Genomic DNA, 24,257 nt, shown 5'->3' on the forward strand with positions numbered 1-24,257 from the left:
AAACATATTACCACTTCATTTTTTAAATGAATTTAAAATGCCCATTAAACATTTTTATAAACTTGTTTTTTTCAATTATTTTTCCTTTTTTATTTTCTTCCTCAAGATTACCCTCAATCTGGTTTATTTTCTTTCATTCATCTGATTATATCTATCCTATCCCTACTAGAGATTAAAAAAAAAATCTTAGTGGAAACCTACAAGGCTTAAAAATAAAAGAGGAGGAGAAAAGGAGGAAACTTGTCTCTGAGGGCTTTTAAAATATTATGCAAAGACATTATTAACATTTTTATATTCTTTTGCTAGTTGCCTCCAAGTCAAAACTTCGTGGCACTTGTTTCTACTTTCTATTGCAGGGAAGAAAAACAGAGTGACAGTGTTATTAAATAAGGTTTTATGTAAATGTTCCTGACATGCATGAATATGAATCTGCCCATGCTGTATGTATCAAGGGATCATAAATAGCTGCAGATAATTTGTCTTTGTTTAACTGAGGGCAAAGTTTAAATCAGTTTGTTTTGTTATTTTGAATAGCCATGTAACGGGCTAAGTCCTTTTCTATTTTGTTGTCAGTGAATTTAGGGATACTTGGCAACCATAAAAAGCTCATAAAAAACATGTTAAGTGGTGTAAGTAAATGTGACCAATTAATGACTCCTCAGCTCACAAAATTTACCCAGAGCTGGATTTCTGTAGATGACATGCATTTTTTAATCCAATTGTTTGTGTTGCTGTCTCATTGGTCAAGAGGGTTGCGTAACAAATTGCACCTTTTCTAAACCCAGAATTGCTCTTTAGCTTCATTCTGGATGGGTTTCAGGACACCACGTGCCAGAAGCACCATGGTTTGGAGCTGTGCATTTTCAGTTTTATTTCTCAGACTAATATTCCTTTTTTCACTTTTCGCCCCTGGATGTCATATGCATGAGAAGCATGGGAGACACATTTCAAAGCTGATAGTAAATCTTCTCTGCAAGGCTGTGTCTGGCATGGTTGGAGGGAATAAGGCTGAGTCATCATTCAGATGCTATCTTAGCAGGGAAGTGTGTTGCCATCAGAAATCAGTCTCAATGACTGTGCCATGGAAACCCAGGCATGGATTTCTGACCAGCTGAAATTTGGTAGCAATCCAAAAGGGTTGTTTTTAGTTAGAAAGAGCCTGGGTTTTGTACTCCTCCGTGTACCAGTGTCACTAAATAGCATCATTACATAACTCAGTGGTGTAAGCTACAGCACAGTATGAAATCAGGCTTCATTTGATTTGTCTGGTTTGTGGGTGCTGTGGCAATCTGACCTCTCTTCATAGATACTTGGCTCATGGGAAAGTTCTGAAGAAGCTGGAAATTCTGTGCAGGCATAAAGTCAAAAATATGTTCTGCCTAAATGCTCTTACTCCAGTAATTTCCTCTTTAGAGAGAAGAGAAAGGGATAAACTTGAATTCCTTACACATTTTCTGAAGATCCTTTTTGCTCTGCCGGATTTTAGGTGTGTTTAGTCCTTGGCTACATCTTGCTGATGCTCTGGCAGAGTTGCAGTCTCACTAACTGACGTCAGAGTGGATCGTCAAGGCTGATATTTAAGTGAGGGAGACTGCTGTGTACTGAGGTTACCTAGCCCTTAAGCAGCCATGTGCATTGAGATAATCATTTTACAAACTAATAAACCATATCCCTCTTCTTGCTCTTGGTTTGTTTTTTGTTTTTTTTTTTTCCTTTTTCTTTTATCACCTTCTTCCGTCGTATTCTGCTTCTTCTTCTTCCCTCTTCTTCTCATTTTCCCTGCAGTTCATTTCCTGCCCTGTTTCTTTATCTATTCTTCCCCACTGCACTGCTCCTTCCCTAGTTGTTATGAAGATGTGTGATAATGCAGTAGATTGGAGCTGGATCCCCTTCCCTGCTCCTGTCTTCCACTCCTTGTGCTGCCTTCCCAGGTCCTCTGGCACTTGTCCCATGGGGGGGAGTAGAAGCAAAGGAAGTATCACACTGTGAGCTGAATGCCACCTTGACCCTTCCTATTTCAGTACATCTTTAATTGCCAAGTGTTAGACAAATACCTAAAGGCTAGGAATGACTGTCCAACCTCTTAACTTTGCGGAGTCTGAATACCTGTAATTAAGTCTCTCTTTCTCTGAAGCGCTTGGTTTAAAATGGAACTTACTGCTCTCCCCCAGAACTTCCTCGCTCCTGAAAAACGTGTTGCAAAATGTTGTTTCTCTTTCCCCTTTTTCCTTTCTGGGGGTTTCCAGACTCTCCTTGGCATTAGTTATGGTCCCAGTGCAAACTTGGTGAAGCGCAGAACCAGCCACGGAAGCGTTTTCAGTTTCCGACTCCGTGGCAGAGACACTTGCTCCGAGACAGATTTTGCCGATGATGAGATCAGCATCGCTGGGGAAAATGAAAGCCACCGGGGCTCTCTCTTAATTCCAAGATCTGGGAGGCGTCCAAGCGTGCAAAGTCAAGTGAGCCATAGTTCTCACCCTACTACTCCCAACTACACCCAGACGGGCAAAAGGAACAGCTCAGTGGATTGCAATGGTGTGGTTTCCCTGATAGGAGGAGGCACCGGGGCACTCAACCCAGACCCTACTTCTCCTGCAGGGTTACTGCTCCCCCCAGTTATTATGGAAAAGCCTGGGACAGGCGACCTGGTGAGTACTTTATAACTTTTGTATGTGATTCGCGCTCTCGTTTCCTTCTAAATGTTGTTGGAGGTTGCTGTAATTTATTTACACCATATGGAGTCTACAGTGAGAAACCCAGACCCACCATTCCAGGCAGGGTGGGAAGACCATGAGTTAATTCACAGTGAAATGTGTGCCTAGTGCCTCATCAGGGAGGTTATGCCTTCTGGTGAGATTTTCTCTTCAGGAGGCAAATACCTAAATCTTGAGTTTGACAGAGACTTTCTTTTCTTGAAGGGACAGTTTTAAACTTGATTTCTTTTGACTTTTGAATACCTGACATTGTCTGGTGGATAGAAAATTATGGTTTTTAAATGATTCCGTGAATCTTGCCATCTTGTGACTGTGTTTTCTCTTGCTGGTTGGTCTCTGTTTGCATCTGACCTCTTCTGGTCTTCTCTTGGGCTACTGGAGGAGGGCTGTTCCTTAAGTCCAAAGGTAGTTCCCAGAAAGGTTTAGCATCCAGTTCAAATAACACCCAGGAAATATGAGCAGATGATCAACAGATTTCAGCCCTTGTGCAGATTGCCAGCATCTTTGTTGCAGAGCAACACCATGATATGGTGCTTTTGGAAATAGCTGCTACACAGGCAGAGCAATCTGGACAGGTTGCTAGTTTGAGGTAGTGTGAATTTATCTTTTCTTATGTAGATAATCTGCACTGAAGGTCATCACTCTCAACAGTCTTCAAAATTATGGAGGTCACTACTACAGTCAGTGTGGGCAGAATTAATTTCATTTTAGGGATCAAAACCAGACCAGAATAATCTTTTTCCTTGGAAGTGCCTTTTTCTGTTCACTTTAACCACAAGTCTTACATTAGGTGAGATAAAGCCCACTCAGAGTAACAAGGTGCCAAAGCCAGGTTATGTTGGTGGGGGAAAAAAAGCAAATGTGATTATAACATGTATTAGCCAAGGTATCTCCTAAAGAGAAAGGTGAGTGTGATGGATCCCAGCTGTGGTGTCAGATTATCAGTAAATTGAGAAGCAGTTTTTTTTCTCTGGAGCCAAGCAGCTTTATTCCTTTCAGGGTTTGGACTGAATTTTTTTCCTCACCTATCTGGGCATTCCCTGTAGTTCTGCAAATAGACTCTCACACCACCCATGAGAGAAGGGGCCAAGCTGCATGTGGGAAACTGGTTGGTGTGAGAATTATCTGTTTTGTTGACAGTTTTGAGACTGTTGCTGCTTTTTTGGATGTTCACATCTTCCTTCACTTAGGACTTTTGTAATCTCACTTTTACTCTCTGTGGACAATTGTCCTGAGACAATTCTGTAAACAGCTGAGCAACAGAAATGCTGTAGATAGGGAAGTTTTACTGGATTTAGCTTTGTGGGGAAGAAAAAAAAAAGTGTATTAAAGGAGCTGGGGAGGAAAATTTGTGCATCTGTTAAAAAAAATTCTGAACCAAAGTTGTAAGACCTCAGTAGATGAGCAGAGGATGTCCTCTTTTTCTCTGTAAGGAAAGCAGCTCTGCAGGCTGTCCCAGCTGTCAGAAAAAGCTTAGCAAAGCACAAGAGCACTCAACCCTTCACAGAAAATATCAGCATTTTACAGGATTGGGTCCTGAGGTGACAGGGAGGCTCTGAGCTCTGCTGGCATTTATTTTCATTTCTCAGCTTCCTGCCTTTTGAATAAATGGATGCTGGAAATTGAGTGGCTGGGGTGGGTGAGCTCACTCGGCGGTTCCCTGGCCATCTAGGAAACAACACCCAGGCACTACAGTGACAGATGCTCATCCAGTGATGCAATGTGAAGGATGTTGTGTCTTTTGCAAAAACAGGTTTGGTATCTAATCTATCCAGAAAATGTGAGCTGGAGTTGAAGGCTGATTGGCAAGGGGCCCATTGCTGTACAGATGTATTCACTGCAGGGGTCGTAAGCACTGGGCACAAACTGCAGCCTCAGCTGTGCCTCAGGCAGAAGGAAATAGCAAATCTGACCCCTCAGCCTGCTTGGAGATAAATCAGCATGTTTCTCGGCTTTGCATTTGATGATTTTCACCTTTTTCATGTTAAAATTTGTAGGTGAATTTGTTCTTTGTTAGCAGCTCTGGTTTCTTTTTACAGTCTCTTCATATGTTTGGGGAAGGTAGAAAGAAAGATGTTGCAGTTACCTCATTAACCTCACTGACCCTTCTGCTGTTATTTATTTTGAGCAAGTGTGAGCCTATGGAAAAGGACCCACTTGGGCTATCTGTTGTATCTTTTCTGAGCAAGAAATGAAGGGCCAATCCATGAAAATGCATCACTGTAACTTAAGCTTAAATTACAGGGCTTAAGCCCTGACTTGCAGCTTCCTGAGGTGTAACTGGTTTTGCTCATGCAAATGGAACACCTGGGGAGATGGAGGTGGGAAAAACCACAATTTACAGCCTTAGATTTTTGAGGATGCACTTTTTTAGGTCACTCCATGATGCTGAGTAGTATCAGTTGAACACAAAACAGACCCATCAGACTGCTGCTTAGAGGGGAGATAACTGAATTCTGATTTGGGGAAAGCTTGGAGGAGCACTTCTCATTTAAAAGACAGAGCAAACATCAAACAAGATCTGACCATCTCTGGTTTTGCATTTTTAACCTGTGGGCCTTCAGTCACAAATAATGACTTAGCCCATAGCTGTCACAAATTATTTCAAAGTGAGTTCTCCTCAGGTTTCTCCAGGAAAGCACAAACAGTCCCTAACAACTTCTGAGCATTTCAGCCTGATCAGCTTTGGAAATATTCACCCTGAACAGTTTACCCCAGGCAAAGTGGTTGGGTTGGGACCACAATGAACAACTTCCATGCCTTTGTGAGATTGTAACTGCTACCCCCTGTCCTAGCCAAGGGCCATTTCCCCACGGGAATGGCTGCAGGTGGCAGCTGAGCTGACATGAAAACATCTGTGCAGCTCAGCTGCCCTCTCCCAAGAGAGAAGAGGCTGCAGCAGTTTATCCCACTGTTCAGGCTGGTGACTCAGAGGAGTGACATCCTGGCACTTGGCTGCAGAAAAGCATGTAAGATAAAAAAATCCAGTTTCAAATGCTCTTCAGATGGCCTTGGCTGCTTGGCACGAATGGATGAGTGGGTTTCCATGAGAAACCAAGTGTGTTTGCACTGTCCATCTCCTCTCCCTAATTCCTAAATCCAGCTCAGGAAAAAGGGAGGATTCTAGGTTATCCCAATGGATGGTGCTAGAGCCAATCAGTCTCACCATCTGGGGCAATCTTGATGGTCATCAGGTTTGCTGACTGTGGTCAGCATGGTCCTTGCTGAGCAGCCACCTGCCCATGAGCTCATCAAAGTAGTCCTGAAAGTCTCCAGGGGCTTCAGTGCACAGCCTGAGCAAGAGGAGAACATCCTACCTTCTACAGGGAGCATCTTTGCTACACCCATGGGTGTCCCCATGCCACAAGAGAGTTCCTACAAGGAGTTGTTTTTAGTTTTAGAAAGTTAGTTCTTAGTTAGAAAGAGCCTGGAGAGCTCGTGGGGGGCTGCACAGAGGGTTCAGTGCTGTGAGGGTCCCAGCCAAAGGGCCTGCAGAGGTCATAGGGAGAGCAAAGTAGTGCAATATGAAAGTGCGGTCTGCAAAAACCCTTCACAAAGTCAGGTCTGGGTCTGGCAGTCATCACCTGGAGGGGAAGAGCAGCAGGTGGTCAAGTCTGAGGGGTGCAGGGAGCGTGTCCCAGGAAACCCATGGCAAGTCCTGGTCACTCTTCTGGAAATGCAGGGGACTCACTCAGGGCTGTCCTGCTCTCCTACCAGCTTTCTTCAAGTGGTGCAGCTGCTGATTTTATCAAACTTACCCCAGTGTGCATAAGACATAAGCAGGACCTGGTGATTATGCTAGAAGTCCTAACTGGTTTTGTTTTGGGCTGAAACTGAGAGTTTTGAAAAATGTTACATTTTTACGCTCCTTCTGATTGCTGGGTGACATTTTGGCTTTTGCCTTATTTAGAGAAAGTCTATATATTATGTAAGTAATTTAAGGGCACATAACAACCTTAAGGTTCTGCACCTTCCCGCAGTATTTATTTGTGGCTTTGCATTGCTCTGTTGTGTCTTGGTGTTTCTTAGTTAAGAGGTTAGAATAACACCTCCCTTCACAAGGTATTGATATGCTTGGGCAGAATTTGATTTAGTTAATGAACTCTTACCTGGAGCTCAATTTATCCATGGATTCTGATGAGGCTGAGTGAGATCTCACCTGTGGCTGTCAAGAACTTCTAGAGGGTTAAGGAACACGCAAAACACCATCCCTTCTTGCCTCCTAAATCCAGCTGGAGCCTTTCCTGTAACAGTCCAGGGAAATCACAAGACTTTTAATTTAACCTGACTTTACAATTGCTCCAGAGGTGGGAAGTGGAAGAGAAATGGATGCAGGACTGAAAGAGTGGTGGTTTCCAAGTGGGCACTGGCTGTTAGGTGGTGATCCCCACTTCTTTGCTCTCCCTGGGGCACCTCCTCACCAGAGCTTCCCATCAGTCCAGGAGCAGGGCAGGGCACCCTGTGACATGGTTTTGGGATGGGCAACGAGGCTGGAGTAACCTGGGGACACCCTCTTGCACACACACAGGCTTTCCTGAATTTCCTCTTTGTCACACTTCTGCTTTCTTTTCTAGGAAACTTGAAATGCTGAGCATTGCTAGATTGAGAGGAGGGAAAACACCTGGAGGGTGGCCAAGCTGTTTATCAAGGGTCTGAAATAAGGATTTAGAAATTTATCTTTAGATTATATTATTTTAAAAAGAAAAACAAACAAAAAAGGACCTTGCTTTTTGTTTCAGCTAAGCATAAAAGGCTTTTGCTGACCACATTGGTTTGAGGTTTTCATGTTCATCCTAAAATCACCCTGAGGTAAAATTTCTCTCTTTCACTTCTTGCTTTGGCACAGGACTGGTGAAAAGGGAAAGTGTTAGCAGTTTCCATGTTCAGAAATAAAGGTCAACAGAATAAGTCATCCAAAAATCCTTCAATAAGTTATGTGGATAAAAGCTTCCTCTGATGCTGTCACACAGAGTTGTCACCACAGCTCTGTTTCTGCTCATTTCAAACTTTGCTTTTGTATATTCTATGTGTAAATCACTCAGATTTGGTGCAATTATTTCAAACTGCTTTATGTTAGGGTGCATCTCTTTAAATAGTCAAGCATCCCCAAAATTAGGTAGTTTCTTTTTAATGCTGTGCTCTATTATGGCCACCTCCAATTTCATTAAATGTTTGTGCTGGTGCCTTGCTGGGTCCATTGCTCATGGGGTGGCTTGCCCACCTTTTTATGCTTGAAAATTTTTGAAGTGTACAAGGAAAATTAAACCTGTCCTGGTTCCCAAAAATGGTCTTTAAAAATGCTGCTATGCTTAAGCCCATCTTCACATAATCATTTTGACATAGTTCAAAACTGTAGGCAGTGAGAAGAAAATATCTCTGTTATGCATCCTCATTTACATGTAAATTACTGGATAGTATATCTGTCTCTATAGAATTTAGGTAATCCAAAGGAGGAACTTTTCCAGTCAATCAGGGGGCAACGCAAATAATCTTTTCCTACTGCAGGTGCCTATATTTAACTCCATTGTGATTTCTCATCTGGATCCCAGGGACACTCCTTGCATAATTGTGGGGACTGCTGTTATTTTATGCTTAATTTCTATAGAAATATAAGTACAATGAGAAACTGTGCCTGTGTGTGTTTCCTCAGAGATGATAATAGCCTTTATGATGCCTGCTTGTCCAGTTCCTGGAATTGTTTCTGTCTCACAGTGCAAAAGCTGCTGGTTCCTTGTGTGACTCTCAGCTATTTCTGTTCTAAAATAAATAATAATAATATAAACACAAACCCACACATAACTATTCTTTACCTAAGGTAAAAGCTTATGACCTTCCTTAAGCAGCTTTAGTAATTTTAAGCGATTCACCTGGATGGAAACTTTCTTTCCTGGAAAAATTCTTCCTAGTAAGTGACAAAGTGACTACGTGCTGGATTTACTGCTCTGTTGGCAAATCTTTGCTTAGTGGCATTGCTGCCACATTCTGTGTCCTGGCTCTGGGGATGAACCTCTGCTGTGTGCCTGGTGCCAGGGGGCTGGCAGGGAGCAGGGGCTTGGTTTAGTTAAATAAGTTTGAAAAAAATAGGAAGAATGAACCTCTGAATGTTTTTCCTTTGGGTTTCTACCACTTTGCACTTGTGAATAAAAGGTGGCTTTCAGATAAGGGACTCTTGGGAACGAGGTTGTCTGATGGCATATTACTAGTACATCCTATGCTTTAGATCAGATAGGATGGGGAGATATTAGAGCTTAAAAAGACTGAAATAATGCACAGAGATTTGAAATTTGAGGTTTTCTTATGGTTCATTTTACAGAGGCAAACTTGTGGTTTGGGTTTTTTTCCCTCTTTTTCTTTGCTTTTCCATTTTTTTTTTTTTTAATTATTCTACTTAAAAATTTCTCTCCCTCCTGTTTTTCTTTACCCTGTCTAGCTATTTCTTTTTGGTACCATGTATTTGTTACATATTCCAAACTGCTGTGAATGATTATGCAATTTTGTAGATGCTTTCTTCATTAATAAAACATTTGTTGTTTCATTGGTTTTTATTGGATGTTTTTGAGGCGAAGGAAATCAAGCAAACTAAAGCATCTGAAACACCATTCCTGGTATTCCCTGGCTCCTAAGCCAAGGAGAGAGTGTTTTCTTGTTCTGCATTACTCCCTTTGAAGAGTTTCTGGTTATAACTTTCCTTATGGGATTACTTAATCAGTAACTCAATGGACAATGAGCAGATTCTGCTGAGTTTTTCTTTAAAAGGACATTTTAGTGGGGGGGGAAAAGGCTATTTTGGAGCATTACTGCTTTTCTGGCCCAGCTGATGTTTTTAAGTGCTTGCTTTCAAAGTCCTTCCTGTTCTCTGGCCATGCAGTGACTGGTGTTTTTAACTGCAGTACTTGGAGTGACCTGGGACCAGCATCCTGGTTATAATTTTCATTGTCAAGCAGTGGCCAAACATCTTTGCCCTTTTCTGGGATATCTCCTGCCCTGAAGAGGTCACAGTCCAGAAAGACAGCTTGTAGAGCTTCAGCACCTTTATTTCTTGCTTCTCTTGTGGAATTGCCTTTCTTGAAGAGCATTTTGGTAGAGAAATGGTGAAGAGGAGGGACCCTGGGTCCCTGAGCACAGACAGCAGAGCTGTGGAGCTGCTGCTTTTGGCACATCTCAGTTTGCATTCCAGGTGCTGATCGGGGGGGGCACTGCAGACCCAAGTGATGAGAAGATCCAGAAGACTGAATCTAATTCCTGTAGCTCATTTGTCTGTGGAGAAACTAAAGCAGCTGCTCTGATATCTGAATAAACCAGAGTTTCTCATCTTTGTAGAGATTTCTTCTCATTTCCTGTTTCCTTGAGCTATAGCACAAGAGCCATCAGGATCCATCCATCTACACCTGTTTTGTCACAGTGTCTCAGACCTCACAGCCTGGATGCTTGAGGACCAGGGCAGGGGCTGTTGAACATCTATTTTGGGAAACCGAGGGTCTCAACCAGGAGGTCTTTGACAGAGAATGATGTTGAACCTGGCTTTCCCAGATTCTTGCACCTCAACCACTTTTCTTTCCACTTGTGTGAGATCTGGAGGAGTAAACCAAGTGGGATTTGTTCTCTATATGAAGTGGGAGCTTGTAATAATAAAAGCCTTAACATCTTGCTCCTGTGAGCTGACAATATAAAGTGTTTCATGCAGTGTGTGTCTTCAGCTATGCTGTATTTCTGTCTGCCTTCAGAAACCCAAGCCTACAAAAAGCATAAAACTAATTTAAAATGAGACATTAAACAAAGATAGTTTGGGAGTTCTGTTTTTCTGGTATTTGATTTCTTTGGGATTTTTTTTTTAATGTTTTTCCTTGAGAAACATGAGAACAAGGGTTAGGTTATTTATTTTTTCCTGAGAAAATGAAGCTAAGTCTCTCCCCTAATTATGGAGCTTCAGAATCCATAACACCAAAGATCACCACAATGACAATATGTTCCTGAGATTTGGCAGTGTTTCAGAACAAGGAAAAACATGTGCTGGGGAGTCAGTTTGCTTGGTATGATATCAGAGGTCTGCAATGGAGCTGTTACCCACGCCCTTTTCCTTTTCTAGCTGTATAATTAAATACTTAACACATTTCAGAAATAATGGATTAATTACTGTAATTAAGCAGGCCTTCTTTCACAAGCGAAGAGCACGGGAAAGCAGCGCTGCTATTCCTCTGGCATCGTGAGCCTTCCTTTATTTTCACCCACAGTTTACATGAAGGTGAAGGGCAGAACAAATTTTCCAAAATTGCTCAAAGTGCCATTTTCAAAAGCTGTGCCCCACCAGCATGCCTTTAACTCAGAAGTCATTGTGCTTTAGACTCTTCAGATGACAAAATTAATGCTTAGGCAGTTTTGAAATTTCTACCCAGTGTCTGCCTTGGTTTCACTGTGCTGATCCAGTGTGTTCCTTTAAACAGACTTCCCCCTCGGACGAGGCAAGCAAGAAACAGCTTTTAATGCCCCACCGGCCCTCAGTGGACCACTCAGATGAGCCCTTTCAGAGGCAGAGGGCAGTGAGTGCTGTCAGCATCATCACCAGTGCCCTGGAAGGTAAGAGACATCCTCAGTTTCCCAGCTCAAAATCACATCTTTGTTAAAAAGCAGGAAAAAACTGACACAAAATGCCCTGATATTGTTTTGAAAGAAGGCATGAAGGGTAGTTATTGCAACCCCTATAACGGAGGCAGCACAATCCTTATCTTACCCATGGACTGGTAAAAATGCAGAGAAAATGCCATATAATCAGAATTGGAGGTTTAAGATTTTGTGCTGTCGTGGTGTTAGAGGCACACAGGGCTCACTGGAGTGCAGGGCAGCAGAGCACCAGCCTGGTTTTGGGTGACTGCCTGTACCTGTGCTGGTGTCTCATCTCTGGGGCTGAGGGAAAGCCTGCCACGTGCTGAACCTCCAAACTGGGGGGACAGGAAAGTCTCTAAGTCTCTAAGTCTCTCACAACAAGGACACTGCAGTGTGGCGTGTGAGTCCCACCATGAAATTTGAAGATGCTCAAGGGACCATTTAACCACACAAATATTTCTCAATTTTTCCACTGCTCTTCTCATGACCTGCAGGAGGATTTTCCTCCTCTGGGTTTCCATAGGCAGGAACTTTGCAATTTCCTCTGGGAAATTTATTGACAGCAAGACAACTCAGAGCAAGACCCCCACATTCCCAATCTTTTTACTTGTAGCATCAAGGGGCTTCCTGCACTTTCTCGTGTCTCCTACACTGCAAACAGACATGAGAGAGAAGGTAGCACCTAAGAGCCCAAAAAAATGTCATTCAAGAGCACAGTTGCAAGGGAAATTGTAGGTTCTCCTGCAGCCTCATTCTCTGTGTGACTGATGGAGAGGGACTCACCTTACAGACAGGACCTGGACATCAGTGTGAAACCACAAAGCCCTTCCTCCTCCTCAGTTTTTTACCCTCCCCATGGATATATTCAGCACTATTGTGGCCAGAAGATATATTTGTGTTTGAATGAATAAAGAGCTGTGTTGTTAATAGGGAAATAATTGCTTTGGTGTATTCCAGTGTTTAATGTACTCTGCAAAGATTTTATTTGTTTTCTGTGGGGTTTTTAGCAATTAGCTTTGTGACTGATTTGCTCTCTTGTAATGTGTTAAGAATGCCTAAAAGGTCTGGACTTCTGGAGTTCTTGTTTATTTAATGGTATTTTTCTATGCCTTTATACCACAGAAATAGAGACCATCCAGGCTAGGATAACTCAGAGGACATGGCACTCAGGAATGTGGTTTAGTGGTGAACTTGGCAGTCAAGGGATAACAGCTGGAATCAGTGATCTTAAATGTATTTTCCAATCTAAATAATTCTATGATTCTATGTAGAAGAAATCCTTATCAAAGGTTTCCTAACCCCCAGACTTTGATTAGTCATTGAAATTGAATACTTCTTAACAGGGAATGTCAGATCAGAATAAAATATGTCACAGGATTTAACCATGTTCATGGCTGTAAGATTTGTGCCAAACTTTGAAACAGCCAGTCCAGAAATCCCTTCCCCTTTACTTATTTGGTTTCTGTTCTTAGCTCCTGGGCAGTCAACAACTGTCTGTGTTTTCCAGACATTACAAAGCCTTGCAGACAAGAAAGGACCTATTTCTGTTTAAATTTAAAAATAAGAGAAAAACCATCACAGTGCTGGTTGTATTTTTCTGATCATTTTTTAACAGTAGCAGAAAAAGCAGAGGCTAATTTTACATTTTCTTTTGCAGATATTAGAAAAAAAACATTAAATATCTTGTGTTTTCCAAATATCATATTTACTGGGAAAGGATATGGATTATTAATTGATTTAATGCATTTTAATGCCACATCACTGCCAAAAGATGACAGTCCTACCTTTCTCCTTCCCTTGCTGTGTTCCTGCACTTTGTGTGATTGGTTTTCAGCTGGATCAACAAGCAGAACCAGCTCACCCAGAAGGTCCAGGAGCACAAAACCTGGCAAAAGGACAGAGAAATAACATGTGGCTGAGGCTGAAAAGAGTGAAACCAAACGTTTTAGCAGCAACCTGGACTTAAAGGGGCTTATGTTGTGAAGAATAAGGATATAGATCCATGTGTTCTAGATTTACCTGGAAAGTCAGATCCTTAAGGAATTGACTGCCCTATACTCTTTATTGCTTTCAGAAGTAAATTAAAAAAAAAAAATTGCATTGAAATCCATGGTTCTCAAATAATATTAGGGTTTACCTGTAAACCCTCTATTTTGAGGCTGGAAAGAGTAATTTCTTGGGAGGAATTTGATTTCCCAAAGATCTTAGAGCAGTGTAGATGTGTGTGCAAAACCTGTGCAGGTAGGACATCATTTGGTATTTTGAAAGCTTGATGGAAGACAACTAATAGCACAGTTCTGTTGTTCTTTGAAGAAAAGTGGATAAAGAATAAGAGAATCTGAGGAAAAATTCTCTAAGATCAGCAAATCCAACCTTTGACTGAATATCCTCACCAAACCATTTTGCAAAGTGCCATGTCCACTCAGTTTTTGAACACTTCCAGGGATGGGGACTCCATCTGTGCTTAACCACTCTTTCAGTGAAGAGATTTTTTTCCCCAATATCCAATCTGAAGCTCCCCTGGCACAGCCTGGGGTCATTTCCCCTTGTCCCAGATGCTTCCTGCCTTGGGAGAGGAGGCTGTTTATGAACTGATTGAAATAACAGCCTTGGCTGAAGTTTTCCTGTTATCAGTGCAGCTTCTAATTATATAGACTAAAACCATAATACAGCATTCCATGCCCATAAAGGAATCAGAAAAGGAAGGCATTAAGCAATTCTGCTGATCATTGTCATTTAGCCATTAACTGTCTTTCTTGACTTTTTTTCACCATTTAACACAAATTATACTTAAGAAATTATTTCAATTCTTTTCTGAAATGAGCATGTAAAAATGGTATTACAGGCAATATTTTAAGAGCACCTTTAGAAAGCACATTTTTAGTAGTGTTTTGAAACTGGCTTATCTGCCCCTGATTTTGTCTGTGGACCTTTCAAAAAATCAGATATTTAATGCTGTTTTGGATTGCACATCAAGGATAGAAACTCTGTAGACAGCCAGTGATACTCTGGTCCTTAAGTACTTAAATAAGCTTTAAATATTGGATTTAAGCTCTTTCATCTCTTATCTGCTTTAAAAGGTATTACTTAAGATACTTTGAAAATGTGACCAGGGACTGAAAAATAGATATTCCAATCTAAGTTAAATGCAGATGGTGTATTCTTATCCATTTGAAATTGGCAAAATGGAAAATAGAGTAAGAATCCAAGCCTATATATAATGCTAGACTTCACATATTTAGTACAATTCTCACTTTTTGCCTGTGACACTTTTAAAAGGTTTTTACTTTCAGAACAGGTCACTGTCTGCTAAGTGCAGGTCAACTGGCTAAAACCCCAAAGTGTGTAATTTGCCAGCCTGCTAGGACAGGAATATTTTTATCTTTGAAAAAAGTTTGGGGTAATTTGTGGGCCTTCCTCTGTGTAATGAGTAATTTTAAGTGTTCTCTTGTCGTATAACTCAGTGTGAATTGACTGTGACTTTGCTGCTTGTGACTTAGAGCTTGAAGAATCGCACCAGAAATGTCCTCCCTGCTGGAACCACTTTGCCGTTAAATTCCTCATTTGGGATTGCTGCCCACTTTGGCTTTTAATCAAGAAATTTGTCAAGTTTGTGGTAATGGACCCGTTTACCGACCTCACCATCACGCTGTGCATTGTGCTGAACACGCTCTTCATGGCCCTGGAGCATTACAAGATGACCAAGGAGTTTGAGCACATGCTGTACATAGGCAATTTGGTAAGTCAGCCTGAACTTGAAGTGCCACCTGAGGGGTGAATTTCCTGCTTTTTAAAGTTTTGGCCATGGCTTGGGAAGTCCTATTTTGGTAACTGCCAGCATTGCTTTGCATTTGTCAAGCAAGTCCTCGCAGCCACCTCTTCTTAGAGAACTGAATGAAGAGCAAGTGTCTATTTTTATCAAGCTAACATATTCTGCTGTTATTAGTAACCATCAAAGCCATGGTTTTGGGCTGTTCCTGATAGATATCTGTTAAAGGAAATGAGATAAGAGAAAGGTTAATGAGCTTCATTCACATTTTCTGGTAAAGCACCCATAAGGCAGCAGTTCCTGTTGACTAATAGTGACTTTTATGCTAAAACAGAAACTTACAGAAAAAAAAAGCAAGGCAAGATCTTGGAGGGAAATGGAATTGTGTTTGATCATGGGTTGGTATCTATGTTGGAAGGTGGCTGATGTGCATCTTCTACATGTGCGGGGTCCTATGAAAACCCTGGGGCAGAGGGGACAGGGAGCAAAGCACGGCCAGTACAAGCCAGAGCAGGTGGGTGTAGAGATGCAAAGCAAAGAGACCACACTTGTCCAAAGAACAGCAGAGGGAAAAACCACAGTCAAGCTGCAGGGACAGCAGAAAAGACTTTCCAAGGGCAATGTAATACAATTTGTGGCCCAGGGGTCACTCTAAATGAAATCTTTTACTTCAATCATCTTTCTCGAGTTATGACAGCAGAAAAGACTTTCCAAGGGCAATGTAATACAATTTGTGGCCCAGGGGGTCACTCTAAATCTTACTTCAATCATTTTTCTCGAGTTACGTTTAAAAGTTGCCATGTGTTACTGATTTAAAACTTAATGTTTAGAATCCTTTTAATTGTAGAAGAGTCTGAATTAGAAAAGGCACAGGCCACCTAGCTATGGCATGGTGGGATTGCCCCTAAAATGTAGTGGTAGCAGCAGAGATATCCTATAGGGATATAAGTGGTCTGGAGAATCTAGAAGGTGGATGCTGCCAAGCTTGCATTTAAGGAGCTCACAGCAGAGGTTAAAAAGCCCTTTATTTCTATAAAAACAGAGGCTGCAGTATTTCAAAGCTGGATTAATGTCACCTAATTTTAGGTATTTACAGTGTACGAGTCTGTGCCAGTTGTCTTTGTCTCCTTTTAAAGTCAGTGGAAGGTAATGGACAGTTTCAAGCCCCATTAATGTGATGTTGTAGTGACATTTACTTTTGGATAAGGTGAAGGGCTGTGACTGCAGTAGCCACTGACCACAGTGGGAGCACATAAGAGACACTGCAGATGTGAGACCTGCCTTTAGTGAGAAGCTTCCCATGCTGGCAGGTTTGGGTGGGTAGTAGCAATAACCAGGCATTTTGTATCAGCCCTAGAATATGGGATATAACAGATAGATTTTTTTTTTCTTTACCCTGGTCCTTGTTTTTTCTAGCTCTGGGCTTCCATGGGCAGGTTGAGGTTATTCCCCTGGGCTTTGGGATCTGTCTCCAGCTTTTCATCTGATATGTCTTGGCAAATCTCCCTCTGTTGTTGTGCTAAGCAGAAATCTGTTTGGGTCCCTCTTGCTCCAAACCCATGCTCTTGCCCTCTGCAGAAAGCAGTAGATAAGGATAGCTTGGAAATCATCTCACAGGACTGTACCCAACTTCACTTTGCAGCCAACATTCCTTCTTGCTGCTCAACAATTTGAGGTCTTCTAAGATGACTTGAAAAAATTCCTTTGCGTCCATCAAAGCAGGTGGCAAAGCTGCCACTTCCCTCCCTGGCACTTGGGATAGTCAAGGTGTCTGCTCCTCACTCTGCTTTTGGCAGGTCAGCTTTCCCCTTTGCGGACCACAGGCAGTGAAACTTTAGCCCTTGGCTTCCCTCCTGCCAACACAGCTCCTGCAGACCTGCCAGGGCTGAGCAGGGCTGTGCCAGGTGCCATCAGGAAATTAGACAATCAGTAGAGACAGGAATTTTTGCAAACGGAAATTTTGCAGAGAGACACTTTTTTTTTTTTTTTTTTTGTATTTTCCAGAGAGAGAAATTTCACAAAGCAAATATTGCAAAATTTTGCCAAAAAACAGAAGAAAAATCCCACTGTGAGCTTCTTAGCACTGCCTAGAGCTATTTCTCTTCCTTGTGCTAAAGTGTAAAGCAAGCAAAACAGCCTGCCTGCATTTTTTTGTAGCAGGCTGATGGCTTGGGGCTCCCCTTCTCCTGAGATCCCAGCCTGGGTCTGTGAGAGCCCAGCCTGTCTCAGCTCACCCTCACCAGCTTTTCTAAACCCCCGCATAACTGGATTAATTGTGAGCAGAGCAGGTCAGAGAAAGGTAACTCCATTTCGTGGAAGATTTTGCAAAGTCATTTGTAATGAAAATTGACATTTTTTACAATTCCCTGTGAAAGGGAAGGGAGTCCCAGCTCCAGGGCAGGCTGCCAGGTGGCTGCATCCCCTGAGCTGCAGACTGGCAGCCCCCCCTCTGCCCCCACACTGGCTGGCTGGCTGTCTTCCCATTACATCTAACCCTCTTTGAGTGATTATGCTAGCATTAAACAGGGGAAATATTAAACAGGGCAGGTCTTTGGCTTTTCTTTTTGCTTTACTTTTTGCTGAGCAAATTTTCTGAGAGAAATGAAAGAATGAAAATGGAGTATGGATTTTCTTTCTCTGGATCTGCCCGTTGCTGGGGCTCTCCTGCTGTGATTGTCCATCTACTTCATTCAGCATCTGCTACTTTCAGGCCCCTTTAGTTCATCCCTTACAGGAATGAACACTTTCAGATGTGATCAGAAGGCCAGCCAAGCACGTGTACAGAACTCTTCTGCCCACGCAGTGCCACCACTTAAAAAATGAGTGGAGAGAGCAAGACTCCCTCAATTTCTGTTTTCCTTTAGAAGCTGAGGTACCATTATGCAACATTAAAGCCTAAATGGCTGAAACGACAGATAAAAGGGTTTGGTTTGTTTTTTTTTGAGACAAAGTGCTCCACATCAGCAGTGTCATATTTAGCACCAGTGGGATGTTAAGCTACTTGTTTTCTTTCCAGCCTTTATCACAAGAAACACCCAGCCCCTTGTGCAGGTGCAGTGGAGCAGGTGCTGTGTGGAATTTGGGCTGGTACATACACACACGACTCCTGATGCCTTCAGGAAGGCTCAGACATTTTGCTGCCTCGCTGTGACATTTCCTTCTCAGAAGGCTATTGATTAAAATGATTCAGGCAAAGAAAGTGATCCTCCTGAGTCATTTTCTCAGCAAGAGGGTTGCATAATGTGTGCAGCGTGGTCTCGTAGTCTTTTAAGGCAGTCCCCTGGATAGAATTTCACAGACATCCAGTTTCGTCTTGCTCTCTGTCCCAGGAAAAATTTGAGCATTATGGTGGGAATCTTTGGTATCTCTAACCCCTGTGACTCAGAAGTTCTTTGCTAATTAGAAATATGAGACAGGTTGTTTGTTGTGTTCTTGGTATGAGGTGCTGATGGGAAGTTGCTCCGTCCCAAGGTATTGCTGCAATCCAAGATATCATTTTCCTGAGGGGAAACAGAAGGTATTTTCCATAAGGAATTGTGTAAAATGGCCACTTGGAACAATTAATTCCTGAAGCATTACAGAGCAAAGCCAAGCACTCCTCAAATTCAGGCTATGATAATTCATTTTTATTCTTTAATATCATAATTGTATGATTTTGCTCCTTCTCGTTCACATCTTAGTGGGTGTCTCATCTCTGTTGCTCAGAGTTTATCAGCTTTGCTGAGCTAATGTTTCAAATATTCAGCTTCTTGGAAGGAAAACATTTCTCCTTGACTGTGTATTAGTGATACATGACCTCTGGATTTCCCCCTCTATTTTGACCAACAAAGTGCATTAATTTTGATTGTTTTACAGAAAACCGTGTATTTTAATTTTAAAGATGTCCATTTCTGTGAATGTATCTTCTTCTATTTCAGAAATTCCAGAATTTTCCAGAAACACAAAGCTCTGGGCATCTTGTACTATGATGTGACATTAAAATAAAGCAGTGTATGACAAACTTGTTGCCCACATTTTGTCATTTTAAGTTGATTGTAGCATTGCACTATGCATTTAAAACATTACTTAAGCAGGGCATGCAAAAGTACAAAATCTGTTTCTCTGGGATACTTTACAGGAATCTATTAAAAGTGAATTTGCTGTCAGCAGCCTTCCTTTCCCTGCTCCCTCTGCCTCATAGGTAATATTTATATGTTGTTTTAAAGAAAAATGTTCCAATTAGAAGCTCCAACATATGACATTTGAACTGGGTCGTAAATAACCAATGTGCTCCCAAGATGCAATGAGAAGAAGTGCAGTGACTATTTGTAAAAATAAAAAAAAAAAAACAAACCCACCAAGACTCAAATTAGAGTTTCTAATTGCCTTTGCTGCCAGCAATAACCTCAGAATAACTGGAGGCATGCATTGCCCTTCTATTGATAATATGAACAAAATAAAAAGGGATAATACAGCAGATACACTGCAACCCAAATAGCCCTTAACACTCTCCATTCACTTAGTTTTCTCCACTGAAATATATAGATTTAACCTTTATAAAAATTCAGATGATGGAAGGAGATGGAATTGTATGTTCCAATCCAGATCCTGAAGTCAGATGTCATTATAAGTTTACAGCAGTATCAGGTATTATTGTGAAAAGACCAGACAAAATTGTAATAAAGAGTCAGCCATAAAAAAAGCAAGTATTTGTTTGTAGAATGTGTCTGGCTTTCTACTGGGTTCACCTGTGACAGTGGAAACTCCACAATCAAGGAGTTGTTCTTAAAAGGTTAGTTTGACTTCATATTTTCTTTCTGCAGGTCTTCACTGGGATTTTTACAGCAGAAATGATCTTCAAAGTAATTGCCCTTGACCCCTACTACTATTTCCAACAGGGCTGGAATATTTTTGACAGCATAATTGTTATTCTAAGCCTGATGGAACTGGGTTTGTCCAGCATGGGAAACCTGTCTGTTTTACGCTCCTTTCGACTGGTAATGAATGGTCTTGTTCTGTTCTTAACCATCTTTCTTAAATTACATATAAACTCTGACATGAATGCAATGTATTTTCTTAAAAATGCATCTGCCTATAATTGCTGCAAGCTGGTGAACAGTATGTGACACTAATTACTGTGGGATAAATGGAATTGTTCCAGATTTACATCAGGGTAAATGAGAACATAATTTGATTCCTTCTAGCTGTGCCAGGTACTTGTAGCACACTTATAATATTTGAATTCCAATTTATAATAAAGATCTGCCATTTTATACCTGCACACCTGTTAGCATAGACAGTAGAAAATTGATAGCCCAAGAAATGCAAGAGCTGATAACTTGTTGTTTTAGGAGCTGTTATTCCTAAATTATGTTATAAACATGCCACTGTTCTTTTAGATGTTGTCAAAAGAAAATGTCTTTGAATTATTCAGAGAGAGATTTTTTATTTTTTTTCTAGAACTGATCAGCATAACATAGCATCTGTCTTTCAAGGGAACTCCTTAGCTGTCAGCTCCTTTGTTAAGCAGGGGACAGTGGTGTTCTATTAATGAGAGACTGGCAGCATTCTGGAACAGAAAAGTACTTTCCTTGCCAGCTTGACATTTGTGTTGCACTTCATGTACCAGGATGTCCATGCTAATTATTCTGGCCATGATATGGCTTCAAAATTTTTAAGATCAGGAAAATAAGCCCTTGTGGTTACATTTACCAAAAGAAAATAATTTTCCCCACCCAGAATTCTCTGCATTGCTCAAAATAGTAAATTTTCCATCACTCTCCTGTCTCACTCCAGTTTTTTGGAGCAATCCTGCTTCAACAGGGCTTAATTTAGACCTTCAGCTAAAAACACAGCACAAGGGCTAGGCACCATTTACATCCTTAAAATAGGTCTTAAGTGGGCTGTGGGCCGTGCACAGACTGCATGATCCTCAGCACAGAGGTGATTTTCACCCTGAGAGCTAACAGCTAATAACATCTGACTGAGACTTGCTCTGAAGGAGGAATTCCTTCTCTCATTGTGGGACCAAACCTGAAATCCCTTCCTCCAGATGCCTGCCAGGATTTTTATTTTGAGGAGGAAAAACAACACAAAAGAAAATACTAAGAAATAGTTGCCGTCCTTCCATCCTTTCCTCACCAGTGGGGGAATGTGCCATTAAAACCATGTCTATCTAACCAGGCAGAGCACAGCTCAGGAAAACTTAATTCTCATCTGAGAAGCCCAACTGATGTTTTATTAATAGAAGTAATGAGGTTAACAGGAAGTATGGCTAAAATCACCTTGTACCACACACACTGCAGCGTTTAACATCTTTCACGTTTTATTCGCTTTAATAATTCATTGGCTGAAATGGCTGATGCTTCTGTGAGCTGACACTGTTGTTTATGTTCTGTTCATAGCTGCGAGTCTTCAAGTTGGCAAAGTCCTGGCCAACCTTAAACACGCTCATTAAAATCATTGGTAACTCAGTGGGTGCCCTTGGTAACCTCACTCTCGTGCTGGCCATCATCGTCTTCATTTTTGCCGTGGTAGGAATGCAGCTTTTTGGGAAAAGCTACTTGGACAATGTGAAGAAGATAAGCACCACTGGCAATCTGCCACGGTGGCACATGAATGACTTCTTCCACTCGTTCCTCATCATCTTCCGAATTTTGTGTGGAGAGTGGATTGAGACCATGTGGGACTGTATGGAAGTAGCTGGGCAGCCACTGTGCCTTCTCGTCTTCTTGTTGGTCATGGTGATAGGAAACCTGGTGGTGAGTTCTCAAGATGTTTTTTTTTATTTTATTTTCTTCTTTTCCTGGGCAAATGTACCATTTTTAATCCAGAAATGGCAAATCTCATATTGCTCTACAATTTTAATTCAATGAACTGAGTTGTCACCAAGACAGATTTGCTCCTATCCCAAAGTTGCATTACTAGTTGGGAATGAGGATTTGCTGGGTTTTTTCAGAAGAGCAGATGTTTTACTGGAGAACAGGCACATGGGTTGATCACAGTGATTTTATATTTTATGCTGTTCATAGGGCTGAAGGCTTTCCTGATCTCTTTTCTGTACAGGTGTATCACACACCTCAACTATCCCTGTTTTGGGACATATTTATATTTCCTTTCACTTCTGGCCCAGAGCACACAAACCATATCACAGCACAGTGTCTTTGAGAGGAGTTTTGAGTGTCTTTAGCCTGCATGTTTTAGGAAGCTGCAGGTTTTATTTACAGTAATGTCACTGGCTCACTTGCTGTTTTTTTAATAGACTATCCCATAAGCATGGCTTACATAAGCTCTGAACCTATTAAGACTGAATTATATTTCCCTGTTGACATCTTAAGGAGCGCTTTGCTGGCTTTCAGTCATTGTGGAAATGTTTTGCCTGTTCAGCTTACAGGGCATCTTTGACATTGTGGCTCTAATGGCCTTACTGTTTATGTAGTGAGTTATTTAACAGAAGATGGTGCTGTAAAAAAAAGTGTTGGTTTTTTGCTACCAATTGCTTTTAGTGGTTGTTTTGCTTTTAAGTACCCAATGTTTTGGTTTCCAGCTGCTGGGGTAGAAAAGTTCTTGAAAGAGCTTGTAGAAAAGCAAAGTGTGTTGCTTTGTTTACATTAACTTAAATTTTAACAGTTACTTTTACATAAAAATGTTGATTGCAAGAGCAAAGTATTTTTGAGGGTTTTTTTTTTAAATAAAAGTCAAAAGACTAAACTGTAATTACTCAGAAAATGAGGAATTATTTATGTTTTTTTTCTATGACTTACCATTTCTATAAATTTTTCTTGGAATTAAATTTGATTAGAAGAGATGGGCAGAATATTAGTTTCTTTATTTAGGAAAAAACATTATTTATTATATCTTTTAGGAGAGCATAGCCTGAGATCGAGAAAGTTAATTTCCCCCTGCCATTAAGCAATGTGTTCTGTGTATGATGATGAAAGCTGGAAATAATATGTGTTAAATTCTGGGGAAAATGTTAACATTTGAAATATTCATGGATTATTAAAAGATGTGAATTAGTAACATCTGATACCCTTAGATATTAACACTCATTAGTGTGCACAAGTTCTGCTAAGTATGAAATCTGTCTCAGCAGAGACTGCATTAACATTATCTATGTATATTTAACCTTCAGTGCTGAAAAAAATAAGCTTGTCCCAGATGTAAAACCAGATATTGAAAAGCTCTGTCTGCATGGAGAAGCTGAAGTTATTGGTCAGCTGAAAGAGAAAATTGCTAGCTTTACTCTTTTCAGTCAACAGCTCTGAAAGGATGTGGCAAAGACTGATAAAGAGGAATAATTCTTGTGTTTGGGTCACTCATAGAAAAAAAAAAAAAAAGAAGGGAATTATTTATAGGTGAAAGAACAGCAGATTCTGAATCATGAGACTCATCCAGTGCCAACATAGAAATTTCAAGATGTCGATTAGCTGGTAGAGAGGAAGCCATCTTACACCTCTAGCACCAGTAAAATTGTTGTTTTCTTCAGTAAAAGTGGATTGAACTCACCAACTCACTCTCATAACATCATCAGACCCAAAAGTTCTGGTAGCTTAAAAGCACCATGAGCCCTTTCAAATAGAAATACTCATGTGCAAAAACTTTTACCTGTAACTCCATTGCCGTCTGTGCTAGCAAAGAAAAACTTGCAAAAAACTTTTTCCTCCTTTGATCCTTTTTCCTCCTCTGAGTTTCAGGAGTCAGTTCTGATAAAGAATACTATCCTGAGCTTGTATCTCATTTGGACTCTAAATGCTTCCATAGTATCTGGAGGCTTGGAGAAAATCTTGGTGTAGCATATCTGTACATGCATCTAAATTAAATACTTTTACCTGTCACATCTGCCTTATGGTGATGTCTGTGGTCACTTTCCCAACTGCAAGGCTGAGGACTATGGAGCAAACTTCACCTCCTGTAAAGTCTGCAAGCTGGTGTTGAAATTGTTAGAACCACTGCAATTCTGTGGTATGTTCAGTGATTCGGTTTGCAGGTCTTATCCAGCCTCACTAACATGAAAATTCAAAAGAATGGTGAAAGGAAAGCCAGGAAACTTAGAAAGTGCCCTGGGCAACATTGCGTTATAGAGCAGTCCAGCTGTTGAAAGAAATTTTAGTATATCCTTAGTCTTTGGGTTGTATTCATATATCCTGAAAATGTCTGGGACAATTTGTTTGCAATGCCACACGAAGCTATAT

General features: G+C 41.1%; 1 protein-coding gene across 2 annotated transcripts in view; it reads left to right on the plus strand.

Annotated features, from left to right (window-relative positions):
• Positions 1–24,257, plus strand: part of LOC121363719 (sodium channel protein type 5 subunit alpha-like) — a 214,797-nt gene that overhangs the window by 97,481 nt on the left and 93,059 nt on the right. For both annotated transcript variants that reach the window (XM_041486335.1, XM_041486324.1), the window contains 4 exons: positions 11,156–11,288; positions 14,816–15,054; positions 19,887–20,060; positions 21,468–21,824. In XM_041486335.1, coding sequence (XP_041342269.1) covers positions 11,156–11,288; positions 14,816–15,054; positions 19,887–20,060; positions 21,468–21,824 — 903 coding nt within the window. The remainder of the gene's footprint in view (positions 1–11,155; positions 11,289–14,815; positions 15,055–19,886; positions 20,061–21,467; positions 21,825–24,257) is intronic.

The sequence above is a fragment of the Pyrgilauda ruficollis genome, unplaced genomic scaffold, assembly GCF_017590135.1.
Source record: "Pyrgilauda ruficollis isolate IOZ18807 unplaced genomic scaffold, ASM1759013v1 scaffold12, whole genome shotgun sequence".
NCBI lineage: Eukaryota > Metazoa > Chordata > Aves > Passeriformes > Passeridae > Pyrgilauda > Pyrgilauda ruficollis.